This window comes from Biomphalaria glabrata, chromosome 5 (genome assembly GCF_947242115.1).
Source record: "Biomphalaria glabrata chromosome 5, xgBioGlab47.1, whole genome shotgun sequence".
Classification (NCBI taxonomy): domain Eukaryota; kingdom Metazoa; phylum Mollusca; class Gastropoda; family Planorbidae; genus Biomphalaria; species Biomphalaria glabrata.
Genome location: NC_074715.1, coordinates 20,917,365 through 20,944,471, shown reverse-complemented (window position 1 = coordinate 20,944,471; position 27,107 = coordinate 20,917,365). Strand labels below are relative to the sequence as shown.

Sequence of the window (27,107 nt, the reverse complement as noted above, 5' to 3'; positions counted from 1 at the left end):
GCATTCCCCGCGACGGATGTGTCGTCTGCTTTGGCTAAACCCATTCAGGATTACCGACCAAAACAGAACTGTTAATACAGTTGTGGATCTAGATCTAGTTGCAGTGATCTGTTCAAGTCATCAATGGCAATTGTGAAAATTTTCACAATATAGATCTAGATCCTGTGATACTTGTGTTTTACTTTTTCGGTGGATTATATGAGAAAAAATATAATTAAAAATCGATCATATTTTATTGTGATGGTTCAGTAAAATGGATTTATTGGCAAATCGATCATATTCTAAAAGACACTAACTACATTGTTTTACAAAAACATAATTGAATATCTAGGATTTTTAGGTATCGTATGTTTTCGTTGATTTGGTGAAGTATAATTTACACTTAGAATTTAGAACTAGTTCTATGCCTGCTTCTGTAGACTGTGCATCACGTGTTATAGCATAGTCAGAAACAAAACAATTTGTGCTGAAGGGAGAGAGAGAGTTTAGTATTGGTAATGACCTCGGATTGTCGACTTGATTGTCCCTCAAAATTTTTGTGTTAAAATTACGCCTAAAAATAATTTCACAGACTAGATAGATCTCTTCGTATTTAGGTGAACTAGAGAGTACTTCATCATAGAATACAAACAATAGGGCTATTCTTGGCGTTTCTTACACGTTTTCTTAGAACTGTCCATTATAACCAGGTAGCTAATTGCAGGTTTCACTCACCGGGTTATGGATCTTGTCATTTTGTTTTAGCCTTTCTTCTTTGTTTCGATTGGGAGCTCAACTCTTGTCCTTGCTTGCTTCCTTCTCTTGTAAACTTTAAACAGAAGGGAACACATTCAATTACAAGGAAACTGTCTTGGGAACAATTAAATCTATTCGTCTCATAAGCCCTCATAAATGGCTGAAAAGATTTTACTTACTGGAAAGTCAATGTCATGACCCAACTTAAACCACCATCATGACGATGAAGAGGCTACCGTATGGCCCTGGTGACCACGAGATGTACACCGGACAATGACAGAGATCACTGAAACTACTCTGCAGTTTTCAACATTTCCAACAGTTGCGATAGACTTAAGATATCAATTAGAAATCAAAAGAATAGTTTTACTTAGTTCATTTTTAGTTCTTTGGGATTGTAACATAAAAATGTATGGTAAATGGTAAGTGTTTGTTAACATAAAAAAAGTAACTACATGGTAAGTGTCCAGTCAACAGATTTTCCAGAAACAAAAAAAAAAAAAAAGTATAGTAATTTTTTTTAAAGAGTACGTTTTCCTATTTCTGTAGCAGACAGTATACAATTTTCCACAAAAAGGGGCGGCATAAAATGTGTTGTATTTTTACAACTATTCCTTCATTGGCTTGTCTTCATTACGTTATTTCCTTCTCTCCGTTGGCTGGAGGTCTGGTCAATCAACATGCTATCGTTGTGTTATGGACTGTGTGTATTTGTGTATTGTCTGATGTAATACGTGTACGATGGCTAATATGCTATTGCGTCAGATTGCATGTGTGGTATATAAAAAGTGGGAGGGAAAGAGCGGTTGATGAAGGTCACGGACGTGCGCAGGAGAGATGAGGAGAACATTGGAATCGAATGAGTTGAGGGATCATTCCAAATCTTTCAACATCTTTTGATTTAATTTGTAGTTCGTAGGCTATATCTTTACCTTGATATTGAAAGCTATAGATATTAATTAATACCAACGTATTAATTAATTAATAATTTTTTGATGAAATAGAATTTCAAGTTTCTACTCAACTCAGTGTGTCGAGTTCAAACAAATGTGTGGTTGTATGACTAGAGCCATAGCCGGCCTTAGGCATAGGCAAACCAGGCTAATAGGGGCCTCGCGCAGGACTGGAAACAATTTTTTTAGAGAAAAAAAATAGCAATACTTGTGTCCAATGTTATACACTCGGTGTTAAAGAAAATTGTCATTTTATTTTTTCGCTGTTTATTTTGTATTTTTCTATTTCATTTTGGGCAACCAAATTCACTTCGCCTAGGGCCTCCAGTTATTTATGCCGGCCCTGCTAGAGCTACATTCTACACAGCGACTTGTTACATCTATAGCACTGACCTACACAGCACATTGTTACATCTCTAACAAGGCCCAGATTTTTTTTTTTTTAGACAGATCTTTGCCAAATCACACCAAAATCTCATTGGCTGAGGAAAGTGAACGGGTCTCCTTAAGTGACCTTAAGGGACGGTTGTGTAAACTATCTAATGTTTTATTGGCTTCACTTGAGTCTAGTATGTGTCACAGAAGATGAAATAAAGGGACTCTAGTAGAAGAGCCGCTAAAAGTTTAAGTCAACAAGCATTGCCTCCACTAGGTGTATACACTGTCTCTAGCATAAACACTCTAACAGAAGACCTACATTACGACCCTTAATGTCTCACTAAGAATACTTGATGAATTCTTAGTTGGAACTCTCTACTTATTTTACTGTAGAAGAACTATTGATCCAGGCATCTCCAGTCCTTGGGTCCAGAGTTTCTAGTCAATGGGTCCAGAGTTTCCAATCAGTGGGTCCAGAGTTTCCAATCAGTGGGTCCAGAGTTTCCAGTCATTGGGTCCAGGCGTTTCTTTTCACTGGTTCCAGAGTTTCCAGTCAGTGGTTCCAGAGTTTCCAGTCAGTGGGTCCAGATGTTTCTTGTCATTGGTTCCAGGGTTTCCAAATATTTCCAATCATTGTATCCAGGCGTCTCCTGTCATTGACTCACCTTTCAATTATAACATCAACAAACGTTATGATGATTTGGAGATCTCAGCTAGACAGACAATAAAACTCGGGACACAATAAGTATAGTCGGATCAATACTTTTGACATGGCATAAAATGTGCCGATGTGCCAAAAACTCAAAAAATACAACTCAATACTTTTGAAATGATGTTAAATCTATAATACACTTCAAGGTGCAGTATGAATGTAGCTTTTTTTAAATCAGGAAAATTGGGGAAACTTGTCATAAATTTAAAAGTAATTAATTAGAAATAATATTTTCAGACACATAAAAAATGGGATTTTGTTCCCTTTCAAATGTAGTCTTATCTTACTTTGAAATGTAGGCCTAAACTGGACTTTTTTAAAATGTAGTTTTCTATAGCTTTGAAATGTACATAGTCTTAACGTTACCGATATGTTAGAGAAGACATTGTACCGGTTTGTGAACACTGCAGAATGAGATGACAAGTTCACAAATAGGCATACTTAGTATAAGCATAATTAGATGGTTCACTTTCGGAAAAGAAAAAAAGTAGCTGTTGCATCAGAACTGAATGATCTAAAATATCATTTTTATTTTCTCTAGTTTCTGAGATCTAAACGGGACCGACGGACAGACAGGCCACACCAAACAAAATAGCGTCTTTTTCCCTTTCGGGGGCCGCTAAAAATACAAATCATGAGAGGCAGTTGTGGTATTCGAAATTTTTTACGACATTTATTATAATTTTGACTTATTTAAGGACATAACCGCCAAGTCGAATGCTAACATGATTTTGCTTAGCTTAGATTCCTTACTGAATTTGTCCAATGCTATAACATGCTTGCTAAGCTCCTTCCTAGATGACCTGGCCCAGTTCGTAAAACACGCTTCTTAAGTTACATTCCTTAATGATCTGGACCAATTCTAACGCATCTTGCTAAGTGTAATTTCTAATAACTAGCACAAAGCTAAAACATTCTTGCAAAACAGCTTACTTTATATAGTGGATTGGTCCAACTCTAAAACATGGTACCAACGTGAGAGCCTAGAAGCAATTTTATGTTGGCCCTTTCTTAGATTTTTATTGCTAATTAGAACTATTTCTCGTTGGAGGATAAAAATCAAGGTATTAGAACCTCGGCTGGAATTAAATGGTCTCGTCACGGCCAAGTTGAGTGTGTACACGTACACACCTAGTGTATTGAGCGTAACACTTGATTGCACCCTTCGTACACACACATACACCACACACACACTGCAACTAGAAAGTCTACCTTGTTTACCTTTTCACGAGTGTGTGTGTGTGTGTGTCAGGTAGTAATTGAAAGACAGAATGAAACGAACGACAAAAAGAAGTTATAAAACTTATTGAAAGGTGCGACCACTCTCTCCCTGTTCTAGCCCCCCCCCCTCCCCATCAGTGTGTCTCTCTGCCACATGGTAGTCTGAGAAGGTTGATCAAGTTTCAATCGTTAAAAGAACTGGTGTCGGAAGTAACCTATACATATAGTGTCACCGTCACTCTGACAGCGCCGAATAGGACAGTAGGAAAACTACTCCCTCTTATTGAGGAAATGTGTATTGATTATTTGTCCGTTCTATACTAACAGCGTTTCTGTTTATTGATCTACGACATTTAGATCTTTAATAGTCAAACATTGGCCCTCTTTCAAGCGGCTTCCACAGGCTTGCTCTTGCAAAAGAGTAATTTTTGTAGAAAAATAAAAAATATTTGCTGCTGCAGGGGTGAACAGCTGTATAGATAATACAATAAACATACGTTAGTTTGTGGCTTATGAAGACTTCGTGGCCCAAACATCCTTTGGTTTTACTTTGTCACAGCAAGATTTTATTACATATAGTTTTTTGTAGGCTGCTATTCGACGAAAGATAAGCTGTCGTCAATAATACAGAAAAACAAGACTGCGTTATATCTAGTTATTATCTATGTTATTGTCTAAGCATATTTTGTTATTGTCTAGATTTGTAGGCCCACAGTTACAGTTTTAAAATGTGAGAATGACTAAAGGAATCATGGGTACAACTTCTTAAGCGTATGCAGTTTACTTTCAAGAAATAAAGGCTCAGCGTCTAGGAAATAAGATCGAGTTCATTGGTCTACATTTCAGTCAAGTGCAAGCTTTGTATTCGTAGCTATGCAAACCCATCAAGATTGGCGCGTAAAACGTAAAGGCAGTCGGACAATAGAAATAGCTATTTGATAGGAGTCCTAATCGTTCTACGATTTAAAGCTGTCCACAGCAGACTTTGAGCTCATCCTAAGAACATGTTTAAATAAAGGTATAAGCAACTGTTTACCATGCTGAGGTCACGCTGACACACACACACACACACACACACACACACATAGCAGCAAATGTACATTTAAATCGATCGATTTACTTTAGGCAAATGTAACCTTGTTTTTTTTTTTTTTTACATTGGCACAAGTCTTGTACAACATCTACAGTCATTGACTTGGAGGTTTTTATTTTACATTGGCACAAGTCTTGTACAACATCTACAGTCATTGACTTGGAGGTTTTTTTTTTTACATTGGCACAAGTCTTGTACAACATCTACAGTCATTTACTTGGAGGTTTTTATTTTGCATGCATTTATTTCAATCAGAAAGCAAGGCGTGATTTAAACCAGTGATATATTTTGATTTTTTAATTTATTTTACAGGTTTCTCGTTATCCGAACGTTGAGTTGGATTATCTGCGTGTTCAGTATTCGTCATTATTGCTCCAAAATAACTGCAACTTCTCCGATGGAAAACAAGAGAATATGAAACGATTTCTTCTTGTATGACGTACCAACGAGTGTATAAACGTTTACCAACATTAAATATTTGAAGTGAATGGGTGACACAGACTCAGAAGTAAGACATGGAGGCAGTTGCACACACATATAGAGGTCAGTGCGATGCCGCTCGCTTCCTCTTCCAGTGGATAAACAGCATGGGGAGGGGAGTGCATGACACCTCAGCCTTCAGTCGTGATGGTTGATAGCGGGGGTGAGGGGAAGATGAAGGAGTCAGGTGGGCACCCCCTCCCTACCAATATCCGGGAGCTTCTCTGGGAAGACAAATCGAGAACGCTACGGGAGCTGATCACAAGCTATCGCCCGCCACTGGCGGTCAAATTAAAAGGTGGCGATCTAGCCAAATATTGTCCGGTTGAGACAAACAGAGAAACAATAGCAGCAACACTGACCAACAACATTTCCAGCATTTCTTCCATTCCTCCCAGCCTTGTCACGTTTACCGTGGGTCAAGATGCCCTACCCAGCCCGGTCTCCTCATCAGGGCCCACGGATGGCCCCTCCGCTACGGCTGTCCACGGCAGCGCGGATAGCTGCGTGAAAAAGCCTGGGAAGGAAGAAACAATCTTGCAGATTCATGAAACCAAGAGAAAGAAGATCATCCTCGCTCGGAAGATGACATGGGAGAAACGTCAGAATGATTACATAGTCAGTGGGGAGCAAGTGGAAATCCCCGTATCTCTCAAAGGTTGGCTTTTATCTCTTTGTGTTTATTTAACCCTAAACAACTTTTTGGTAGCAAATACCAGGGAAAGTCACGTGTCATTGTGAGTGGGAAGTATGACGTATTCGAGGACTGCTGGGAAAAGGAAAGTCCCGAAATGTGGCTTGATGCTACCGGAACTAAACTAGATCAAGAATATTTGTTACAAACATAGGCATAAATAAATATAGACTGGCCGATAAAAGAGTTTTATGAAACGAAAATGTGTGACTTCCAATTTTGTGTACTTTATTATACAGCGGTGTAGTTTTGTTTAATCTCTAGGACTGAAGATCATGCAACTTTTCAGAATTCGGAAATCCGACAACAATAGATATACATGTTTTCAAGTTATGAAGTTATTTTCTTTTTCCCGTCTATATTTATTTATGTCTATGGTTACAAAATTCACGAGTCACGAGCATTTTATTTTATTCGTTAACGACAACGTACATTTTGAACCCATTACACTTTAAAACAAGTCAAATTAAAAAACAACTTGTTTTTAAAAGACAAAGCTTATACTGAGTGAAATTGAATCAGTTATTAAAAATCAATCATGTAATAAATGTTGAATAGATCTAGACTAATAAAAATAAATTTGTATAAATTGTTTTTTGTTAAGGTGAAGGGGTGTAATCAGGGAGAAGGTTTCCATGCAGCCTTTTCAAAGTGATTTTAAAAAGTTGCTCGAGTGTGAACTCCTTGATGGAAGCCGAAGTGTAGCCTACTTATAAAAATAAAAGGTCTTACAGTTAGCTTCAAATTGTTAACGAAGACATAATTCTCTACATGAAGCTTATCTCACCTAAGCATAGTAGCCTACATTTTAAATATAAAACACATCTAATTAATGTACCTCATTCACCAATCGTAAACAAACATTTTGCCACGTGGTTCTCTATATCTTCTATATAAATTACGCAATTCATAAAGGCTGTCACATGATACGTAATTTTCATTGTTTTATCAATATTATCACGTGGCTAATGTTGTTTGTTTACGATTGGTGAATGAGGTCCATTACAGCTAATGATTAATTAATTAATTAATTTTTTTACTGATTCATTTATTTTTTGCCATCGACAATGAATAATTGTGAAAAGTTTCAGGGAAGTGGGGGAAATAACGTGTACAATATTTTTACCAGACAGACAGACAGGCAGAGTGACTTGATAAAAAGAAAATTGAGAGTAACGTTGTTTTGTGGTGTGTTTTTTTTTTTTTTTTTTGTATCCTACTGTCTGACAAGAATAAGTCGTAGCTACCAAGTCGCACACACACACCTCTTTAGTTGTTTCTTATCAGAGCGACAGTCAGGACAGTCTACAAATACCGAGTAGAATGAGTTAGGACTTCCCCATTCTGGTCTACTCGGGTTTGAAACCCGTTACCTTTAGTTCGCAATCACGCCTACCAGGAATCACAGTCTCAACTCTTAGTCCTTCCATTCCAGAACCCACAATCTCGACTAGGCACTGAGTCTGTGTTGGGCACCCGTCGGTGTCGCGTAGTTCTGTTGAACAGTCTGATCAAATGTAAGGAGTCTTACTTTTAGACGCTACGTTTCAAGAACAAGAAATGTAGGAACTATTTTCTTTTGGAATGAAAGTTAACTATTTTAATAGATGTCCATAATAAGTACATACAAATGTGGAGGAGGGGGGGGGGTGACCATCTTCTTTGGAGAATGAGAGAATGAGAGAGTAGGTTGTCATCGTAGGAACGTAATTAAAGCGGACACATTTATCTTAAGGAAAGGTTTTTATTCATAGGGAACTAATTTAAACGGACCTATCTATCTTTTAAATAAGGTTGTATTCAAATGGACTTAATTTAAGCGGACACGTCCATCTTTAAAAAAGGTTGTATTTAAAGGGAAGTAATTAAAGCGGGTACATCTATATTCTATATTGACAAAAAGTTGGAGCGTGTCGGACTCAATCTTGGCCCATCAAAGGGACGTAATTTATGCGAACACAAACTGTCTTTTTGGACATTAAACATTGGTTTTTCTCTTCCTGCATTTGACCTTGACAGTGATTTCACTTTTAGGCGTCAGACTTTCAGCAGACGATTTTCAAACCGACGAGTCAGACATTTCTAACATTTCCCATATTCTAAAATGGTTCAAAAGTGAACCAATAAGGAAACACATTTTTTTGATTCACTTTTTTTTTTTGAAAACGATACAAATTTTGTAATTGTTGCTTATTGAGAAGTGATTGCAGACCACAATTGCTATGAAGCAGTCAACATAGTTACATGTACAAATGAAGGGGACGAATGTGTTTACTTGATGTGAAGGGGGGGATGTGTTGGTGGTTGGGGGGGGGGGATGTATTTCTTGGCAGACAAAGTAGCTCAGGTGTAATCCTATTGCCAAAGTCAGTCGAACAAGTCAATTTGTGTGACTGGCCTGGATAAAAAGAATACCCCCCCCCCCTTTTTGCAGTTTTGCCTACGTACACGACCGGAGCGGGATGAGCATGAGCGCAGACTATCTACAGTCTGTTTGCTCCTCCGCCCGACTAACTGCAGCCGACGGCTGAGCGACACCGGACGTTTGTTTGATCAGCCCAGCCAAGGGACATCAGTCAACAGATGAGTGAGCGTAGCTTCCCACGATTATCTCCCCTATTTGCTTGGCCAAGCTTGTGTGTGTGAAAAAGAAAAATAGCTACATTGAAACTTTTTAAAGCCAGTCCATAACCTAATATTATTGTAAGAACTTCAGTTTCAAAAAAATAATTAGAACCATTATAGAGAAAGTTTCAGGCGATATCCAGGGGTAAGGCGCAAATATGTTGAGATGTGACATTTTGAATTATCTAGTAACTGCAGTCCATGGTGCATTTGCACCCCCCTGGATTCTGAGTAGCCTAATTCTACCTATTTTTTTTCTTGCACCATCAACTCAATTAACATCTAAGTAGCAACTGAACAAGTAGGGCTTCCATTGGGGATTGATGTACAGTTGTAGTAGACTAGCCTAGGCTTATTAGGAATTGATGGCTGACCATGTACGTGCACCCCTCTGAATTCTTATTTAATATTCTCTGTAATAAAAAGTTAAAGCTACTACTTTGAGCCACAGGTGGCAACTTGCAACCCCTGCAAAATATCCTGCGGACGCCCATGCTGCAGTCTATGTATTATTATTATTATTATTATTAAGTGTCGTATTTTTATGTGTGTAAGTAATAATGTCATTGGTTTTGATTCAGTTATGACTCTCTACAAGTCTTCTTTTTTATCTTGATTGTTAGGACTAGAAATAAAACCCACTTCCATTGTTGGTTTTTAACCACCATCCGCACCTGGTCTTTATTTGTGTGTGAAACATTTTAGCTGACTTTGCAGTGGGTTGAAATTAGAAATTAGGTCAACATGTTGACGACATTGAAGAATCTCGATTGGTGTGTAACGTAGTTTCCGCCCCTGTCTACTTCTGTCAGATGTTGAAATCTTAAGTACCGTAACTATTAACTAGTCAAAATGTCTTTATAGATTAATAAGTAGACCAGCTTCACTCTTATTTTTTTATTGGGATGAGGGACCGGGGGTGAGGGCCTGTGGGTATGTATTAATTATACGGAACATTTCGCTTAGTTTACAGCTACAGGAGATCCCGATTCTATAACTCCTGGTCTTATTAAACATGTTTCAGATTTGTAGAGACAAAATGTTTTAAATTAATAAACTTGAACAAGAAGTACAAAACTGTCTATTTTTAACAATATGTAAAAATACATAAGAATTATTCAATATCTGCCAACGATCACTCCTTTACCATTCCTTTCTTCGTTGTCAAAAGACAGTTTGTTCATAGTCTTTCAAATGGATGTTCTGTGGCCTGTATTTATAACTCTTGATAAGGTCTCACAGTCACTGCCACATAGAACTGCTATTTAATTGAATGCATGGGCGTAGCCAGGATTTTTTTCGGGGGGGGGGGGTTCTCTTCCCCCCCGACCCCCCCTCCCCCCCGCGATTTTTTTTTAAATATGTATTTATGTGTGTGTGTGTACATAATCTTTATTGCATTCTGACCCTTCATTCTTTCGGAAGACGTTTATTGTGCCCTAGAATAGGTTCTTCCATGAGTTAGCAGAAAAATGGTAGATTCCCCGCCAATACTAGCAAGGAGGTCTGGGGGAGCGCTAGGAGCTCCCCCAGCGCGGGGCGAAGCCCCGCCGCCAAGCACTATTTCTGAAAGCCAACAAAATGCATATTCTGAGGTATCTACAGTGCATTTTTCTGCTATTAAAAAGTTTTATTTCCTAAACCTAATGTGCTATTCTTACTGACTTAGACCCTCCCGCGCCGTTAGGCGCATTTGCCGTCAAGCTGTTTCCATAAAATTGTAGATTCCCTGCCATTACTAGCAATGGGGTCTGGGGAGCGCTAGCGCAGGGCGAAGCCCCGCCGCCAAGCACTATTTCTGGCATTGAAAGCCAACAAAATGCATATTCTGAGGCATCTACAGTGCATTTTCCTGCTATTAAAAAGTTTTATTTCAAAAAACTTAATGTGCTATTCTTACTGACTTAGACCCTACCGCGCCGTTCGGAGCATTTGGCGTCAAGCTGTTTCCATAAAAATCTGTCACTGGTAATGTCTGAAGCCTCTTCCCACCTGCCATGAGGACCTCAATGAATGAGTTGCGTCAGGTTGTACTAGGATATCATTGCAACTCTTCTTATGCGTAATTCATTTTGTCGGAGAACATGTCCCGCAAACCTCATGCGTCGCTCTCTCACAATCTTACTAAAGGGTCGACTCCCAGTTCGGCATAGGATTTCCTTGATTTAAACCCGATCTCTATAACTGACTCCTAAAATCTGTCTTAGCCATCTTTGTTGAGCCACATTTAGTGTTTTTCAATTTCGGCAGATGACTATTCACTGCAGTTTATTAAGGGAGCCCTGCCACTGGTAAAAATGTGTAACCACTCTTGAATACGCTCTTGGAATTAAGTGACTGTAAATTGCTTTAGATTTTATATCGAAAAGAGAAGTTTTATCGTCAATATGTTGGGGGTTTTCCACCTCAAAATGCTCTGTATGGGGATCTTAAACTCAAAACCATCTTTAAACAAACGCCATCTGTAGAAGAGGGGTTTAAACTCAAAACCCCCGATTGGATTGGCTACGCTCAAATAATTTTAGTGTGTAATTTGCTTTTTTTTTTATATTGAAGAGGTATTTTTAGCATTAAACCCCTCTGAATGGGGGCTTAAACTCAAAACCCCTTTTGGCAACACTCATAGCATTTTGAGTGCGTAATTTGCTTTTTTTCTTACACTGAAGATGTATTTTTTAGCCTCAAACCCCCCTAGCGGGGGGTTTAAACTCAAAACCCCTTTGGCTGCGTTCATAGATTTTAGTGTGAGTAATTTGCTTTTATTTATATTGAAAGGTACTTTTTAGCTTCAAACTCCACTGGAGGGGAGTTTAAACTCAAAACACCTTTGACTACACTCAAAACATTTTTAGTGTATAATTTGCTTTGTTTTTATTATTAAAGAGGTATTTTTTACCTTCAAACCCCGATGTAGTGGGGTTTAAACTAAAAACTAAATCAAAACCCATTTAGCTACGCTCATAACATTTTGAGTGCGTAATTAACTTTTTTTATATTGAAGAGGGGGTTTATCGTAAATTTTGGAGGGGGTTTTAAAATCAAAATCTCCCTTAACTGTGCTCTTGGAATTAGGGGATTTTCGTTTGCATTTTTGTTTTGTTTTGTTTTATAGAAAAGGGGGGGGGTTAACTGCAAAAACCCCAAGTAGGGGGTTTAAAACTCAAAACCCCTAGTAGGGGGTTTTAAACTCAAAACCCCTGGTAGGGGTTTTTAAACTCGAACCCCCCTCCCTGGTAAGGGGTTTTAAACTCAAAACCCCATTGGTTGTGCTGGGGCAATTGATGGTTTAGTATTAAAATCTCACCTAAAATAAACAAAATCAAAGCAAAAAATCATTCACTTAATTACGATTCCCCCCCCCAAGGGGGGGGGGGGATTTTCATTTCCGGGCTACGCCCATGATTGAATGCATTTTTTGAGGTTATGTAAGAAAGCTTTGTAACTAAAGGGCTTATATAACAAATAGCACGAAACGTGAGATATATAGACCTATCTTGTATAGAGTTTAACATATTGACAGATAAGCACATAACCAAGCCTAAACCTCAACAATACACTCGGCTAGATCAATAAAATTTGCGTGGTCATGTTATTAACTCTTTACGCCTGACTTTTCTATTTGACAGGCATGGTTTGAGTTATGCGTCAATCTGGGCAGGCTGGCTATGTGGACATTTGGTAAATGTCCAGTGGCCGGCACCTAATTGGATGGGTGTGGCCACCACTGATTGGGCGCTTTGAATGTCTGCAAGGTCCGTAAAAGATTGTATAATATTCTCTTATATATGGTATGTGGCTCCGTAAGGTTATTAAAGGAAGCACTTATGCCTCCAATGGCATGCGCCTCAAATAGTTTCTGACAACCAATCTAGCTCCTGGCTTTCACGAGTGGCTCAGTTATTGAATGCGGAGGAACTGTTTTCATTAACAGGAGAAGGGGCAAAGGCAAGTAACTGACGCCTAAACCAATAAGCTTCGGGCATGATGTGCTCATTAGCCTTGGCTTTCTACCCACATAGAAGGAGAACTTCAAATATCTGCAGCCTGGCAGCCATACCAATGGATGGGAAAGGTTTTGGGAGTCAACCCTAAGAAAAAAACAGGAACCGGCGACCCTTAGGCATCTTGCAGCACACCGTGCTATATCCTGGCAGAGACTGCGACGCTGCTTATTCCGAAATGTATCGGCACTTGCCGTTCCTTTGAGCACATGCGTGGAGGAGGGGGGGGGGGGTGACTGCTGTATGTGTAACATCTTTCCGACCAGGTATTCATCTCATTTCTATGAGAAGATTGATAGTCGATACGGAGTGTCGTGATTGGCGCTCCCTTGACCTTTATTTCAATTATTTTATAGATAGAACAGTTTAATACTAGCCTAACACATTTTTCGTAATGATGAATAGTCTAACAGCCTACCTACATCTAGAAATACAATATGTCGTGTACTGTATATCGCTTGGTACTGCAAGGTATAGAACTTAGTATTGCTAATGGAATGCCTACATGTTTTTGCTATTGATAGTCTGGTTTAATTTTTAATGCATTATGATCAAAATCTTCCTATTATGTCGACAAGTTCGATTTGGAACTATCCAAGACAGATTTTGAAACCCAGCCCGCCCCTGGAGTGAATCACTCAGTTCATTTATGTAATATCACTCAGAAACATTTAAATCACACATTTTAAGACTTGATTGACAATGTGTATTTTAAAACTGCTGAGACTGTGCACTTCCTGACGTGTTTCCTATGGGATCTTTACAACAGTTGTGAACATGTTGATGCTATTGAGACTACACTTGGAAGAAGCCTCGTATCCTTTAAAACCCAATATAGTTCTGATTCCTCTTCGATCCTATAGAATAACATGAGGATTTTCACGTAGACAGCAAAAAACATTCACCCCAAGTGATCCAGTGAAGGTGGCCTCTAACCTTTTTTTAAAAGCCACCAATACAAAGCAGAACACGTAGAGCATTTATTTATCAAGAACACACAAATCTGGTGTTGGTCACGGGGGCCAGATTTCTAAGTAGACGTATATCTAGTTGTAAAATAATATTTAGGCTTGCCCCGTTAACTCTAGCCAAAGTCATCCAGCGAAGCCATTAACAATAAGGGACACTGTAATAATGTTTGCATTGCAACAACATATTTGATTGGGTTTGCTCTTGTCCGCTAGTTCAGAAGTTCACATTCCATATTTGTAAAGGTCGCAGTACCGGTTCTTCCTGACAAGTGCGGTGATAAATTAACACCGAAGTTCTAAATGACACACTAACAGGAAAAAATATTGAATCGATCTTTATTGATTAATCGATATTAACCAATCCCTCAGACCTTCGAATCAATAATTTGCTATGCTGTTTTGTACTAAAAAAAAAAAAACAGTCCTAATGACAAAAAAAAAACAACTCATAAAACCTTATCTAACATTCTTTTCTTCTGATCATTAAGGGGAGATAATCGTGTCGTTCAAATATTACGTTGTAGCAAGAGAAGTTGTGTATAGTTATAGTATAGGGCTATAGGCCTCGGATTTGGCCGTCCTTTTAACGAGCACTAAGATCAGTAACATTTATCTGAAACGTTTACATCGTTTAAAACCAGATCTATATATTAAATTTTCTCATTACCGCCAATCCGTCAACATCTGAACATGGCTATAGTGTGACATATAGAACCGGTTATGGAGCACATATTCAAATTTCTCCTTTACCTTTTCAGGGTCACAGACCGATTGAAGATGTTCCTCGTGAAACAGGCTTGTCCACTCTTTCATATAGTCCAACCAGATTTTATCTACTAAATATACGTTTTCCATGTCAGCCTATTCTGTCTTTAAGGACCTTGTCTTTGGTAGCCTATATCAACTGTAGCGACGCTGCATCTACGAGAATAATAGCAACTCACCCTATACCAGCAACTTACCCTAAAATAACAACTGACCCTATAATAGCGATTCACCCTATACTGGCAACTCACCCTAAAATAGCAACTCAGCCTAAACGTTGTTAACATCTCTGCTATGAAGTGTATGTGTGTTGCATGATATAACCACGAGGAAAGTAGGGTAAATTGAGTAGTTTGAGAGTTTCTCATGAAAGTGGTCTGTCGTAATGGAAGTGATCAATCCTGGTGTGAACGTTGAAGACATGAATACTAGCATGAGACAGACTTGCATTTGTAGTGAGTTCCATCTTGTTGCAATTATCAATTCAAATCTACTTTCTATTTGATTATGCTTACAGAAGTTATACTCAGTTTTGTTTAAAAAGAAGATAGTTTATTTTTATTACAAATTACACATTAAGAATCGACTACGCCTACATCGGTTGAGTTGTACTAGCTGTTTGGAGATACAAACCAACGACCGAGTACTTACAATCTTCTTCAACTGCAGGATGCCAAGATTCACCTTGAACTCAGCCAATGGGACGTAGGCTATAAAGACAATCCCTTTCCAAACAATTTTTCTTTAGTTCTTTTCATGTACTCTAGGACTCAAGTGAACGTCCAATAGAAACATGTAATGTTGCCATGTCGTCCATTCAAAGAAATCCCTCAAGAATCTAGTACAAGAAAACCTTTGGACATATAAAACATTACCATGTTTCAGAAAGGTGTTATATAATATGTAAATAGACCTCTATCACTCAAGTAGAACTTTTTTCCCTTGTTCGATAACAAACAAAATAATTAATTATCAATATTAAATTAACTAACTGTTTGTTTTTTTTTATTCTTGTTTTGTCAGGTAAAAGAAATAATTATGCAACATTTCAGCTTGATCCTAGAATACGATGTGGGAGAAATAACGTGTACAAACTTTTGACCAGATAGACAGAGTTGATATAAGCTATATAAACAAATCGACTCCCGGCAGACAACATATGCATCAGATGTTGCAAATATACAGGTCGCTACTGGGTTTGCATAGTCATGTGAAACTCTGCACTCAGCCTTAATCTTCGGAATCGAAGACGTTGCCATTATTATTTCTTAAAAGAGGGTAGCCTATAAACGAGACCTAGCTTATAAAGGGTAGACTTAGTTAATAAAGGATAGTTTATAATGAGACTTTGTTTACAAAGGGTAGTCTATAGTTATTTTTTTAGCGGCCCCCGAAAGGGGTAAAGGCGCTATTAGTTTTGTTTGGTCTATCTGTCCGTCCATCCGTCCCGTTTAGATCTCGTAAACTAGAAAAGATAGTGAAAATCCGACATCATAGCATTTTAGACCATTTAAAGTTCTGATGCAACGGCTACTTTTTTCTTTTCTGAAAGCGAAAAATCTAATTTTTAAAATCAATTATGCAAGCAGTTTTTTCATACAAATACACCATTATTACAGCTATTCACTATTAATAGTAACAAACATTAGAGGCTATTTAGTTAGGGAGATCATAATTAATACTATCTTAAACACAGTTATGCATACTTTTTTTTTGTCAATTTTTTGTGTGTATTGTATTGATAAGTTAAGTAAGTTCTGTCATACTACTAACTACTACTTTTTACAAAAAAACAAAGAAATTTTTTAAAAAAATATTTTTTATCTTTTATCTATTTAGTATGTATATAAGTAAAACAATTTAAAAGAACAATTAATAATTAAACGGCAGAGTTCCACAGTTGAAATACATAGTATCCACAAGCGTGTATATATTTTTGTTACGAAATTTTTTTTCACTTGAGGCTTTGAATAAGAGATTGACCCTTTACAAAAAAATTAGATAATCATTAAAAAAAAAACATCAATTAGGCCATGCTGATATCTAACCCCATATTCACTTTCACCTATCTCTTGGTCTTCTGAACCCTTGGGGCACCACACAAGATCTGTCAATCCTTTTTCTCCATTCTTCTCTGTCATTTGCCTTTGATAGAATTTCATTCCGATGTTCTTTCTGAAAACCTGCCTTTTTACCTGCCTGGGTCGACCACTTAGGGGGCCGATTTTGAGTTTGTGTTTCCACACAAACTGTCTTTGTAATCTTGTTATTGTTATATTGAGTCATATTAAAATTAAATAAGATGTGGTGGTGTCGTCAGAATTAAATATAACCACAGTATTTGCACCTAATTGGCCCATGACAGACTTTTTTTTTGCTGCGAATATCTATATTTGTTTTTTTTTTTTTTTGATGTTCTGAAATCCTTAAGTCTGAACATTTCTACACCATTACAATTTCTTGCGCACTTTATACATAGAAATAGATTGCACACGCCTCGTGTAAAGATTTGCATACGTAATGTGACCAACAGAAGGTTCTTAGAACTGCAAGGCATTTTTTTTATCCATATATAAAAGATAAAAGAAAATAATTATTAAATTGTCCGAAAGTCCAAAAGATTTCTATTTTCGAGTTTTGCTAAAGAGAAACAGAATGCATTGTAGTCCTTTTATCAATGTCCGCTGAGGAATTTTCTGGTGATGTGACAGGTCTGCAGCAGTACCGCCCTCTAACAAGCAACGAGAATGTTCCTAGGAATGTTAAGGGCCTTGAAGGCATCTGTGAGGTCAGTTGTGATTATCCCCTAGGTTGATATAACAATGGGGTATATTATTATTATTATCATGGCCAGATTGACTATTTCTGAGGCTATTTCGCCTGCTCACACATAAAGACACACACACACATACACCCTCTCATGTATGATCCCTAGTGACAATGTCAGATGATCTCCACTGGCCAAAAAAGAAAATCACGAAACTCTCTCTCTTCTTGAATTGAAAGTTTGTTATACGATTTGTGTCCCTTGTTGTTCAGGTGTGAACCTTAGCAAGTGATAACATTTAAAAGCAGAGATGGAATGAAGTAGAGGGGAGGCTAATCCATGTGTCAACTTAACAATGTCAAACACAGAAGGCATTAGCGGTTAACTCCCTTGATGTGTGCGACCCGTGCACTTAGACAACTATTGTGTATGTTCAACCTCATCTTGCCCCACTTTTTTTGTTCTTTTTTAAAAATAAGGGGTGCTCTATCTGTTTAAATACTTTTTACTCTCTTTTATTTTGGAAAAGACCGTTCTAAATAGATTCTTCTTTTATTGTCATGGATATAGTTATAGAATAAAGTTAATGTAGTTACATAATATTACTTTAAAGATCTCATCATACGTGCTAGACAAAAAGAGAAAACATATAGGGAATTAAGCGATAGTTACTTAACTACTGACAGGTTGTTATTTGTAGGCTCATAAAAGATTTTCTGAAATTTTGAAAAGTCCACAGTAACGTAGTTTTCAATGGATAAACAGAAATAGAGGTGTTTTTAACCTCTCTAGATTTATTTTCCAATAATGGTACTAATCCTCCGATCGGGTTAAACTGAGACCCAGAGTCCCCGTAAGACAAGAGAATGTTCATGGCTGGGTATCACCTCTCACTGGTCCTAAACGAAAGGCTACATATGGTCAGGGGCGGACTACGTTAGACTCATGCATAAACCCACCCAGTTTGGAAGTTTTAATTTTAAATAAAGGAAATGTTATTTCCAATACTTACCCTGTTTCCTGGCCTTTTTGTCATTAAATATTGAAACGTTCAATAGAAATAATTTACAATAAAAAAATAACTTGTTTAATTTGGTCTCTTCAGGTTGGTTGGAAGTACTTCCGGACGACGGCCGGCCTGTGGAATACTTCGACACTATTGGCGGCATCACCAGCAACAAATGCAAGAGATTTCTGCTGCGGACTAGCGCAGTGTGCCACCTGTTGATACCAGAAGAGAACGGCAACAGCTGCTGGATACCCTTTGAAGTCAAACCTGGGGAAGTGCTGACCACTGGCATCGTGTACACAGACAGCAAGAAAACAAAAGGCGCGGCGCAGAAGAATATCTTCAAACGCCTCCTGAAGCAGACCAAGGGGAAGAAAGACCAGGAACTGAAATACTTGCAGTGCTTCGATACGCTGGCCAGGGAAATCATGGTGCCTTTCATCGTGAACGGAGTGTTCAGCCCTGTCGGAAACTCATCCGTCGCCAATTACGACGCCGTCTACGAATTGCAGGATTTAATTTTAGCATTTGGTTTCCCCGTGAACGTTCAGGTTGTGCACAATGGGAACAACAAAGATGGTCCACAGTGGCCGAAGGGCGTTCTGCGTTTGTACGGCGCCAGAGAAGAAGAGTTTGCGGTGGTCTCAAAAGTGAAACCTGACGGGGGGCTCAGTCTGACATCTGATGCAGCTAGCAGTGACAGGTTTGAGATCCCAGTGGATAAAGATTTACTTTTCTCTAGAGGCGTGTTTAAAAAGAAGCCTACGATTAAGCCGAAATTAGGTGATTTGCTGACAAACGTCTCCGAGAAAAAAACATTTCAACCAGAAGTCAAAGAAAAAGACATTATGTATAGCAGAGCCAGTTCAGAGGAAAAACAAACATATTCTATGAACAATCAACGTAAGCCTATTTTGGCCAAGTCTTTGTCAGTGACCTCTTCCACCTCTATTCACATTTCTAGCAGCATCGCTACCACCCTCAGTGAAAGCGAATCTACAACTTCTGGCAAAGAAATTATCACAGGCATTGCAACACTAGAAACTAAAAATACTGAAGAAAACGTCACTGAAGCTAATGTGGTAAACTCAGTGGATGTCTCAAAAGTAGCAGATTCAGGGGAAGCAACTAGCAAAGAAATTGAACTTCCAGAAAGAATTCCAAAAGAGTTGAAGAAATCTCGGTCCACCGGAATTCTCGACAAACTCAGTGTCAGGAAGGTGAAGAAAGAAAGAGCTAAGCTAAAGGAGCTAAAGGGTGATGACGTTTTCTCAAAGCGCATCGCTCGTCACGAACTCAGCTACCAAGAGTTTTTTAACGGTCTTGATGATGAAGGCATGCCGGCGAAACGAAGCGAGGAGGTGAAAGTGAAACAGGACGACTCCGGCTTCGGTAGCAGCAATGGCACATACAAAAGTATCACTTCCAACGGTTCCAACAAAAGTGGCACTGAACCAAAACTGGACAGCACCGCCCCAATACCACAAGTGGGTAGAAAAATAAACATGAAAGAGCGTGACCTTCCTCCCATCCCACCAGATTCTCCCCAGCACACTCAGCTTTTACTTCCGGTCACTGACGTCAATGGTTCAAAAGAATCTCTGTATGAGCATTTACCTCCGGCACCACACCCTCCCCATTTCCATAGATCAAAGTCTAGTGACTCTCCTTTGTTGCGGAAGCGATTCGAGGAAGAGGAAGATGATGACGATGATGATGACGACGATGGATACATGATTCCGGTCAAGACATCTGAACAAAGGTACATCAAAAAATCAGAATTCCAGCTCCGTACAAGGCCCTCGACTCCTCACGAATCCTACAGGAATGAAAGAGAGAAAAGGTCCAAAAGTGAGGTGTTTCAGGACTTCAAACAAATGCCACGCGATGCCGACGACATTGACAGATCTATAGACGGATTGTTTGACTTCGCGTACGAGGAGTTTGGTGACGGCCGCCCTTTCGGCGCAGTGGGTGGTTTGTCTGCTGCTGTCAGCACATCGCATCTCTACGGCGCAGCCCAAGCGTCAAAAAGGAAATCCGATTATCCTACAACTATGTCCAGCTTGCAACAAAAATTTATGGATAACCTTGACCTTGAAACTCGTAACCATCGACGTCGAATGAATCTCAAGCACGATCAGGCTCGCCAAGTGAATTCTAATCCCAACGCCACCATCCGCTCACACAATTTGAAAAAACTGAGGCCAGCTGTTAGAGATGTATTCAAATCTGCCAGCTCCATTCATGCTACCGGAGCATATGACCTTCACCCAGTTGCCAGGGACGCTCTAATAAACACTTTCCAAACTTCATACGACCAGCAGGTCGACATATACTCTCGAGCGTCTCGCCCCGTCCTTTACGGCAGCCGTTCATCTGCAACACCCTATCCGCACCACGTACCCCATCCTCCACCTTTTCAAAACATTTACGGCCCAGGATTTGGCAGCCAGTACGCTGAGAGCGAACCCTGTTACCGTCACATCATGCGTCCTGCGTCCGCTGGAGGTCCGGCGGAGATGTTCGTGAAACACGGCGACGACTCGGCTATCTCCATTGGCTCTAAGGGGGACGGTGGCTATCCCAACGAGAGTGAGTACAGCTTTAATGAATACATGTCCAGGGAGGATAACGATGGCTGGACACCTCCCATGGAGATAGAAGGCATGAGCGTGCAAGAGGTGTCCAAATCTTTGAGGTACATTGGCATGAAAGACAGGGTGGTGCTTCGGTTCTCCAATGAGCAGATAGACGGCAGTATGTTATGTACACTGGATGAGAAGCTCCTGAAAGAGGGCTTTCCTGAGCTCAATGCACTCGAGGTGAAAAAAATTGTGGACTTTATTCGAGGATGGCGACCAAAGAAATACTAATACTGTATAAACGCGTCTACAATTTGGTGTTTTATCAAGACGAATCTAGCAGGACAAAGTTCAACAGCGTTCTACTGTGTAAAGCGCCATCAAATCATCATCTTCTAATATAATCATTAGCCATAAGGGCTCTAAATAAGAGCGAAGATAGTTTTACATGTAAATATAAAATGTTATGTAGACTAAATGAAATGGTTATACATAATTTTTTGCAAGCACAATTATAGTGCTAATTAATTGTCATGTAGAGGTTAATGAGTCCAGTAGGTGTGGCTACAATGGCAAATCCTATATAAGGAAAAGCGATGTAACCGCATTGCAGCCAAGGGTGAATCTAGAACTTTGAAAAGGGTGCTTTTTTTTTAACTCAATAAAAAGATTGATCTTAAAATTCTAAAAGAAAAAAACTATTAGAACCATCTGTAATCTGTATCTCTACATACTAAGGCTCTGTCTCTATTTACTAACGTGCATTGAAAGTCAATGCAATAATGTTGGTTCACTAGATGTTTATAAGCTCATTTTGCTCTAGGACTATTGACACTTGTGAAAAGTTCAGAAATAAAGGCTACTGGATTCTAAACTCAAAGCTGTCGTTGGATAAATTGTACTCTACAATGTTTGACATGTACAAATAAAATGTGTTTTGCTACAATCTACTCTTGTTGCTTGGACATTCATAGATCCTAGCATTTTTCATCATCTCATTTCTTGAGAGCTGGTAGTACTTCAAACTATTTCAATTTGTTTCAGAGACTGACCTCTAGTATTGATGTGATCAATAATGTGGTCATTTTGTACTAAAACAATGCAACCCAGGAGACACATTGCAAACATGGAAAAAAATTTATTCATGGAATAAATGTCATGCGAAAAAACAAATGACATTAACAACACTAGGGGAGGGACCATAGGAATGCCACTTTGAACATGCTTCCCACATAGGGCAAGGAATACATCAATAAAAGGTTAGCCATGTCCAAATAAGCTGTGTGAACTAGATGTATGACTTATGTCAAACAGTACAAAACTTGCTGTTCAAAATCAGATTCTTTAACAGTACCGGTAGTCTGAACTTTATAGACCAATCTTCTGATACTAACCATAAAATGAGCTAACAAAGGTGTCATAAGATAAATGTCTTTTGGTACCATTACCACCTTCCCTTCTTTCATTAAAAATGATGGGGTCCCAATCTATGTCTGCCCTTTGACATTAAACTACCCTTGCATTTTGAGAACCCAGGGATTAGGACCAATGAATGTATAAATTTACATGAACAATAAAGACATCTGCTGTGGTATAAATTATGGACAGGACTCGGAAAAATGTAACTGATATAGTGACTGATTGATTGATGTATTACTGGTTTGCATACAATGCTAAGAATACTATAATATAGACCTAGACTGTGATTTAGTGCTCGACAACAGACTGCCTGTCCAAAGTTTGGCTTGTACTGTTCTTCTTTCTGAAATTTCAATTATAATTGTCATCACGGAAGTCAATAGTGGATTTGCAGTGTTCAAAAGAAATCTACACATATAGCCAAAGTGGCAACCAATGATGGAAACAAACTACCAAAAAAAACAACATTTTGTACATGAACACAAGCAAAGTGGCCAGGAGACAAGTCAGTCTACCATGTCGAATTCAGTGTCATCAGTCCATGCGTCACCCATTTGGCTTAACCAAAATACATATACATCCATTTTAATCAATATGTACATGTTTATTGTTTTAAATTCATTCTTTCAAAGAAAACTTGACATACAAAGTGGTATTATCACATTGACATTGAAAATCAACACAACTTTTATTTTTCTTTTGACACACACACTGTTCTTACCCACACTAGATTGGGAGAAGAACATTTGATACTATTCTCATCAGATATCTGGTTAGTTGGAAGTCTCACACACAAGTCATCTACTATTTAGTTTGGTTGACTACTTGATACACACACACACACACAAGTTAGAATCATGTCAATTGTGTTGTTTGAAAAAAACGAAAAAAAAAAAGATTTAGTGACAGAATGAAAGTTACATCAACAATGGTTGGGAGGGGGGGGGGGGGATTAATTGGACAAGTCAGAAAATGAAGAACAATGTTTTTTCATTCCAAAATTTTTTTTTTTTCTCAAAATTATAAGTGACTCTGACTAAAACTGCTATATCACCACTCAACTGTATGGTCAGCTCTAAAAAAGAAAGATGTACCTACAAGTACAAGATATGTAGCTGTAAGCATAAGCAGATCAGAAAACTTAAGATACAGATTAGTCATAGTACTGTAGTCTTTTTAGTGAATTAAATTGTATATATATATACTAGGTAAGTTACTAAATATATGCATCACTTTCTAATAAACAATTCAAAAGCAGAAATTTCCACCAATATGAATCTTAAGCAAATCACATAATTCTTTAACATTTTTTTAAGCAAATCACATAATTCTTTAACATTTTTTTTAAAACTAAAATGTAACTGTTGATTTTTGTACCACCACTTCTGACAACTTTTGATGTGATGTTTAAAAAACTATGAACATGGTATTGCTTTGTCTTCTCATGGCAGCTTGCTAATAGTATTGTATTGGAAGGGGGGGGGGGGGGGAAGACCATAACTGCTATTTCAGACAAACATTCATCCAGTATAATGATGTGGAGCATGTTCCCCTGTCATCCCTTCAAGTCAATTATAAAATCATTTTAATTTACAAGTTTAGCACCAGACAATTCCAACAGACCTTACATAGCTTCAGCACACACAAGGCCCAGCCTCCTGACACACCCACATACACATGAAGGTTCATTGAACTAGATAGAAATGTGGCTCCCTGTTTTATCTTACCACTTCAAAGTAGGCACCATGTCTGCAGGTCAACACTACTTAAAACAAACACCACCACCAGCTAATCCTGGCAGAATTTTGTTTATTTTGTGGTGAGAAATAGTCAATTGAATTTCACTGGACCTATCATTGGAGTACAACTATTAGGACTATTTAGTTAAAAACAAAAAAAAAAGAATAGAATTCTCTTTCCAGATGTTAGAGCTGTATAGCAAGATAAATAGAAGAAAGCCTCAAGAGTGAGCCTAGACAAAAGAAACAGAAAACAAAATCACAACCTTTTAAATTGAATAGCTGGACTGGTATTCTGCTTTTCTTTATCCAGTTAATATTGGAATTTTCCATGAATATTTTGTGTCTGTCTTTATTATAAAACATTGAGAAGGCAGAAAAAAAATCCCATTAATAGAAAAAGGATACTCTAGTACTTCAGCAGCAGTTTCTAAAAGTGTTTTACAATGAACCTTATCCAATCCTAAAGAAAAAAGAAAGGTGCTAGTACAGTAGGACAATGCAACTACAATACCACAAGTATGAATATGCTCATGTTGATTTACACTAACTCAAGTATTAAACACTTTCCATATCTGAATAAATTAGAGTACAATGTTTACAGAAAGATAAAAAACACTAACTTCTGAGGTGATAACAAATCAAAACTTATTTCCCTTTCCAAGATGATTAAGTTAGAATGTATAACAAATAATCATAAGATAAATCCTAAAAGACAGACAGTCCAATGAAAGAAATATCAATGTAAATGTCACCTCACTGCAGTACCGTAGTACTAATACCAACCCTGTTCATGGAGTCTGTATATATTAAAGACCAAACAATGTCTAATAAAATAACCTGATTATCACAATGTGGTCCAATACCAATACCCAAAAAAAAAAAAAAAGATGAACAGTAAGTAAGAAAAAGGCTCTATTTATAGATAGTGTAATAAGGGAAAAGGATATGTCTAGAAAAGGTAAGTACATTTGTCAATATCTCACAAATCTATATCAACACATTTGGTTTTATACAGCAGCTTAGAAAGACAAAATTGTCAAATAAAAAGACTGGTAAGAATGATATTAAGAAACCAAGAAAATCACAATATTCACACATCTAAAGGACAGACAAAAATAAAATTTCAAGAGATGTGTAGACTGAATATAAACATTTGCAAAGACATGTTTTAAGTTTGAACCTCTGGAACAGAACATTATCTTTAGACCAGCCAACTTTCTTTCTCCATATATACATCTATGTACACACCAGTACAAGCAGACCAAATGTACACATTGACTTAACTTGAATCTTGCTTTTATACAACACATTGCAGTGTACAATAAATTACAAACAGCAGCAAGATATCAATATAAAGATACAAATAAATAGGTTTATAACTTAAGTGTATAAATATCTCTAGATACTGGCTAGCTAACAAGATACACAGGCTATGTAACACACCCACCAGTGCAGCTCTAGACACTGTACAAAGTGGCAGATAGTTTATATCTTGGCCACAAAAACTATTGTCATTATGAATGCATAGCTGACTGGAACAAAAGTACTCTCATTACTAATGCTAAAATAAAAAAAATTATATAAAATGTCTAGAGTTGAAATGGAAGCACTATCTAGGAGAAAGATCTTTAAAAAATGCTCAGGGGATTTAACTTCAAGAAATGAGTCCTAGAATTAGGAGAACAGATACAGTCAGGTTACAGTGGAATGCTCAAAATGTACAAGTCACATAAAGCCAGAAAGTTTTTGTTTACATAGTTATATATTAGCCAACATAAAAAAACAACACTAAATAAACGATAGATTGAAGACTGCTCTTAATAGATGCATACACAAATAATAAAAATAATACATAATTTGTACAAAATTCTAAGGCCACAATGAAGTCAGAGTATATAAAACATGCACAATTGTTTCCCTTAGCTGAGCTCTTTAATGTCTTAAATAACAATCAAAATTGAATATGTAACAAGAGACCAACAGAAATTGTGAAAGAGTTGGAGAAGGACTACACTCATTGTTTAATGCATCTAATTCATTCACATTGATTTAATAAGGACTACATATTCTGTTTGTTGGAGATACTTGCATTAATGTGAACAAAATGTTTTGAGTCAAAACAAACACCAAATGAACTAATGTACAATGCCTTTCAAACGGAAGTCCAGCATGACTCAAGAGAGAACATTTGTGTAAATGTACAATTGTATTTCTTATAAGACTAAAAACCAAATGACAAGAAATAAAGCACAGTCAACTGTTCACAATGCTGTTTAGACTGCTTCATGAAGTAACAACTTGATCATATTTCTAGCCAGAAAAAATATTACAGTATTTTCTCTAGGTCTTGACGTTCTATGATTAACTTTACATTTTATTGGCTACAAAACTGCTATATCACAATGCCTACGAGTTCCTGGAATTGGGTGGGGGGAGAGTTGCTGACTTGCCAGCTTGCTGTCCTCTCAGTTGAGGTCCCATAGATGCATACTGCTTTGTACCCCTTGGATTACTGTCAAAACAAAACATTACAATGATTGAGATATAAATACTACAGTTAGAAAGAGCCTAAGTTTGATCTTATTGGAAGTGAAGAAGATGTTTGTAAAATAGCATTAAGTCTACTTTTTATAATGGGCATAGTTAATTTAGACAAAAATTAAACACACATTTTGTGAAAATTGAAAAAGATAATGGGAGTTTTGGTCTAACTCACTCACTCCTAGATTAAATGAAAGATACAGATTAACATAAACTGCCCATCAAATCCTGTGTACATTTTTTCATTAATAAAATGTGCATAAATTAAACATATTTTTTTTTTTTTAGGTGCATACTTTCTGAAAACCGTAGGAAGCTATTGCAACAATACAAATAATTTAACATTTAAAAAAATCTTGCATTGATGTGACAAAATGAGCATTTACAACATGAGCCAAAGCAAAATTTTACATTCA

General features: G+C 37.7%; 2 protein-coding genes across 4 annotated transcripts in view; one reads left to right on the top strand and one right to left on the bottom strand.

Moving 5' to 3' along the window:
• Positions 1-22,847, top strand: LOC106070650 (uncharacterized). Its single transcript, XM_013230592.2, has 3 exons — positions 1-340; positions 5,405-6,230; positions 18,501-22,847. The coding sequence occupies exons 2-3, from the start codon at positions 5,696-5,698 to the stop codon at positions 21,278-21,280; spliced, it is 3,315 nt and encodes a 1,104-aa protein (XP_013086046.2). The 5' UTR covers positions 1-340; positions 5,405-5,695; the 3' UTR covers positions 21,281-22,847.
• Positions 22,108-27,107, bottom strand: part of LOC106070649 (rho-associated protein kinase 2-like) — a 33,459-nt gene continuing 28,459 nt past the window's right edge. For all 3 annotated transcript variants that reach the window (XM_013230591.2, XM_013230590.2, XM_013230589.2), the window contains exon 35: positions 22,108-26,662. In XM_013230591.2, the coding sequence (XP_013086045.1) occupies positions 26,557-26,662 (106 nt within the window). In that variant the 3' untranslated portion in view covers positions 22,108-26,556. The remainder of the gene's footprint in view (positions 26,663-27,107) is intronic.

Bases quoted from the DNA above. Each gene is read 5' to 3' on its own strand.
- LOC106070650 (XM_013230592.2), top strand. From the start codon at position 5,696: ATGACACCTCAGCCTTCAGTCGTGATGGTTGATAGCGGGGGTGAGGGG. The intron at 6,231-18,500 runs GTTGGCTTTTAT...TGGTCTCTTCAG, and splicing joins AATCCCCGTATCTCTCAAAG to GTTGGTTGGAAGTACTTCCG.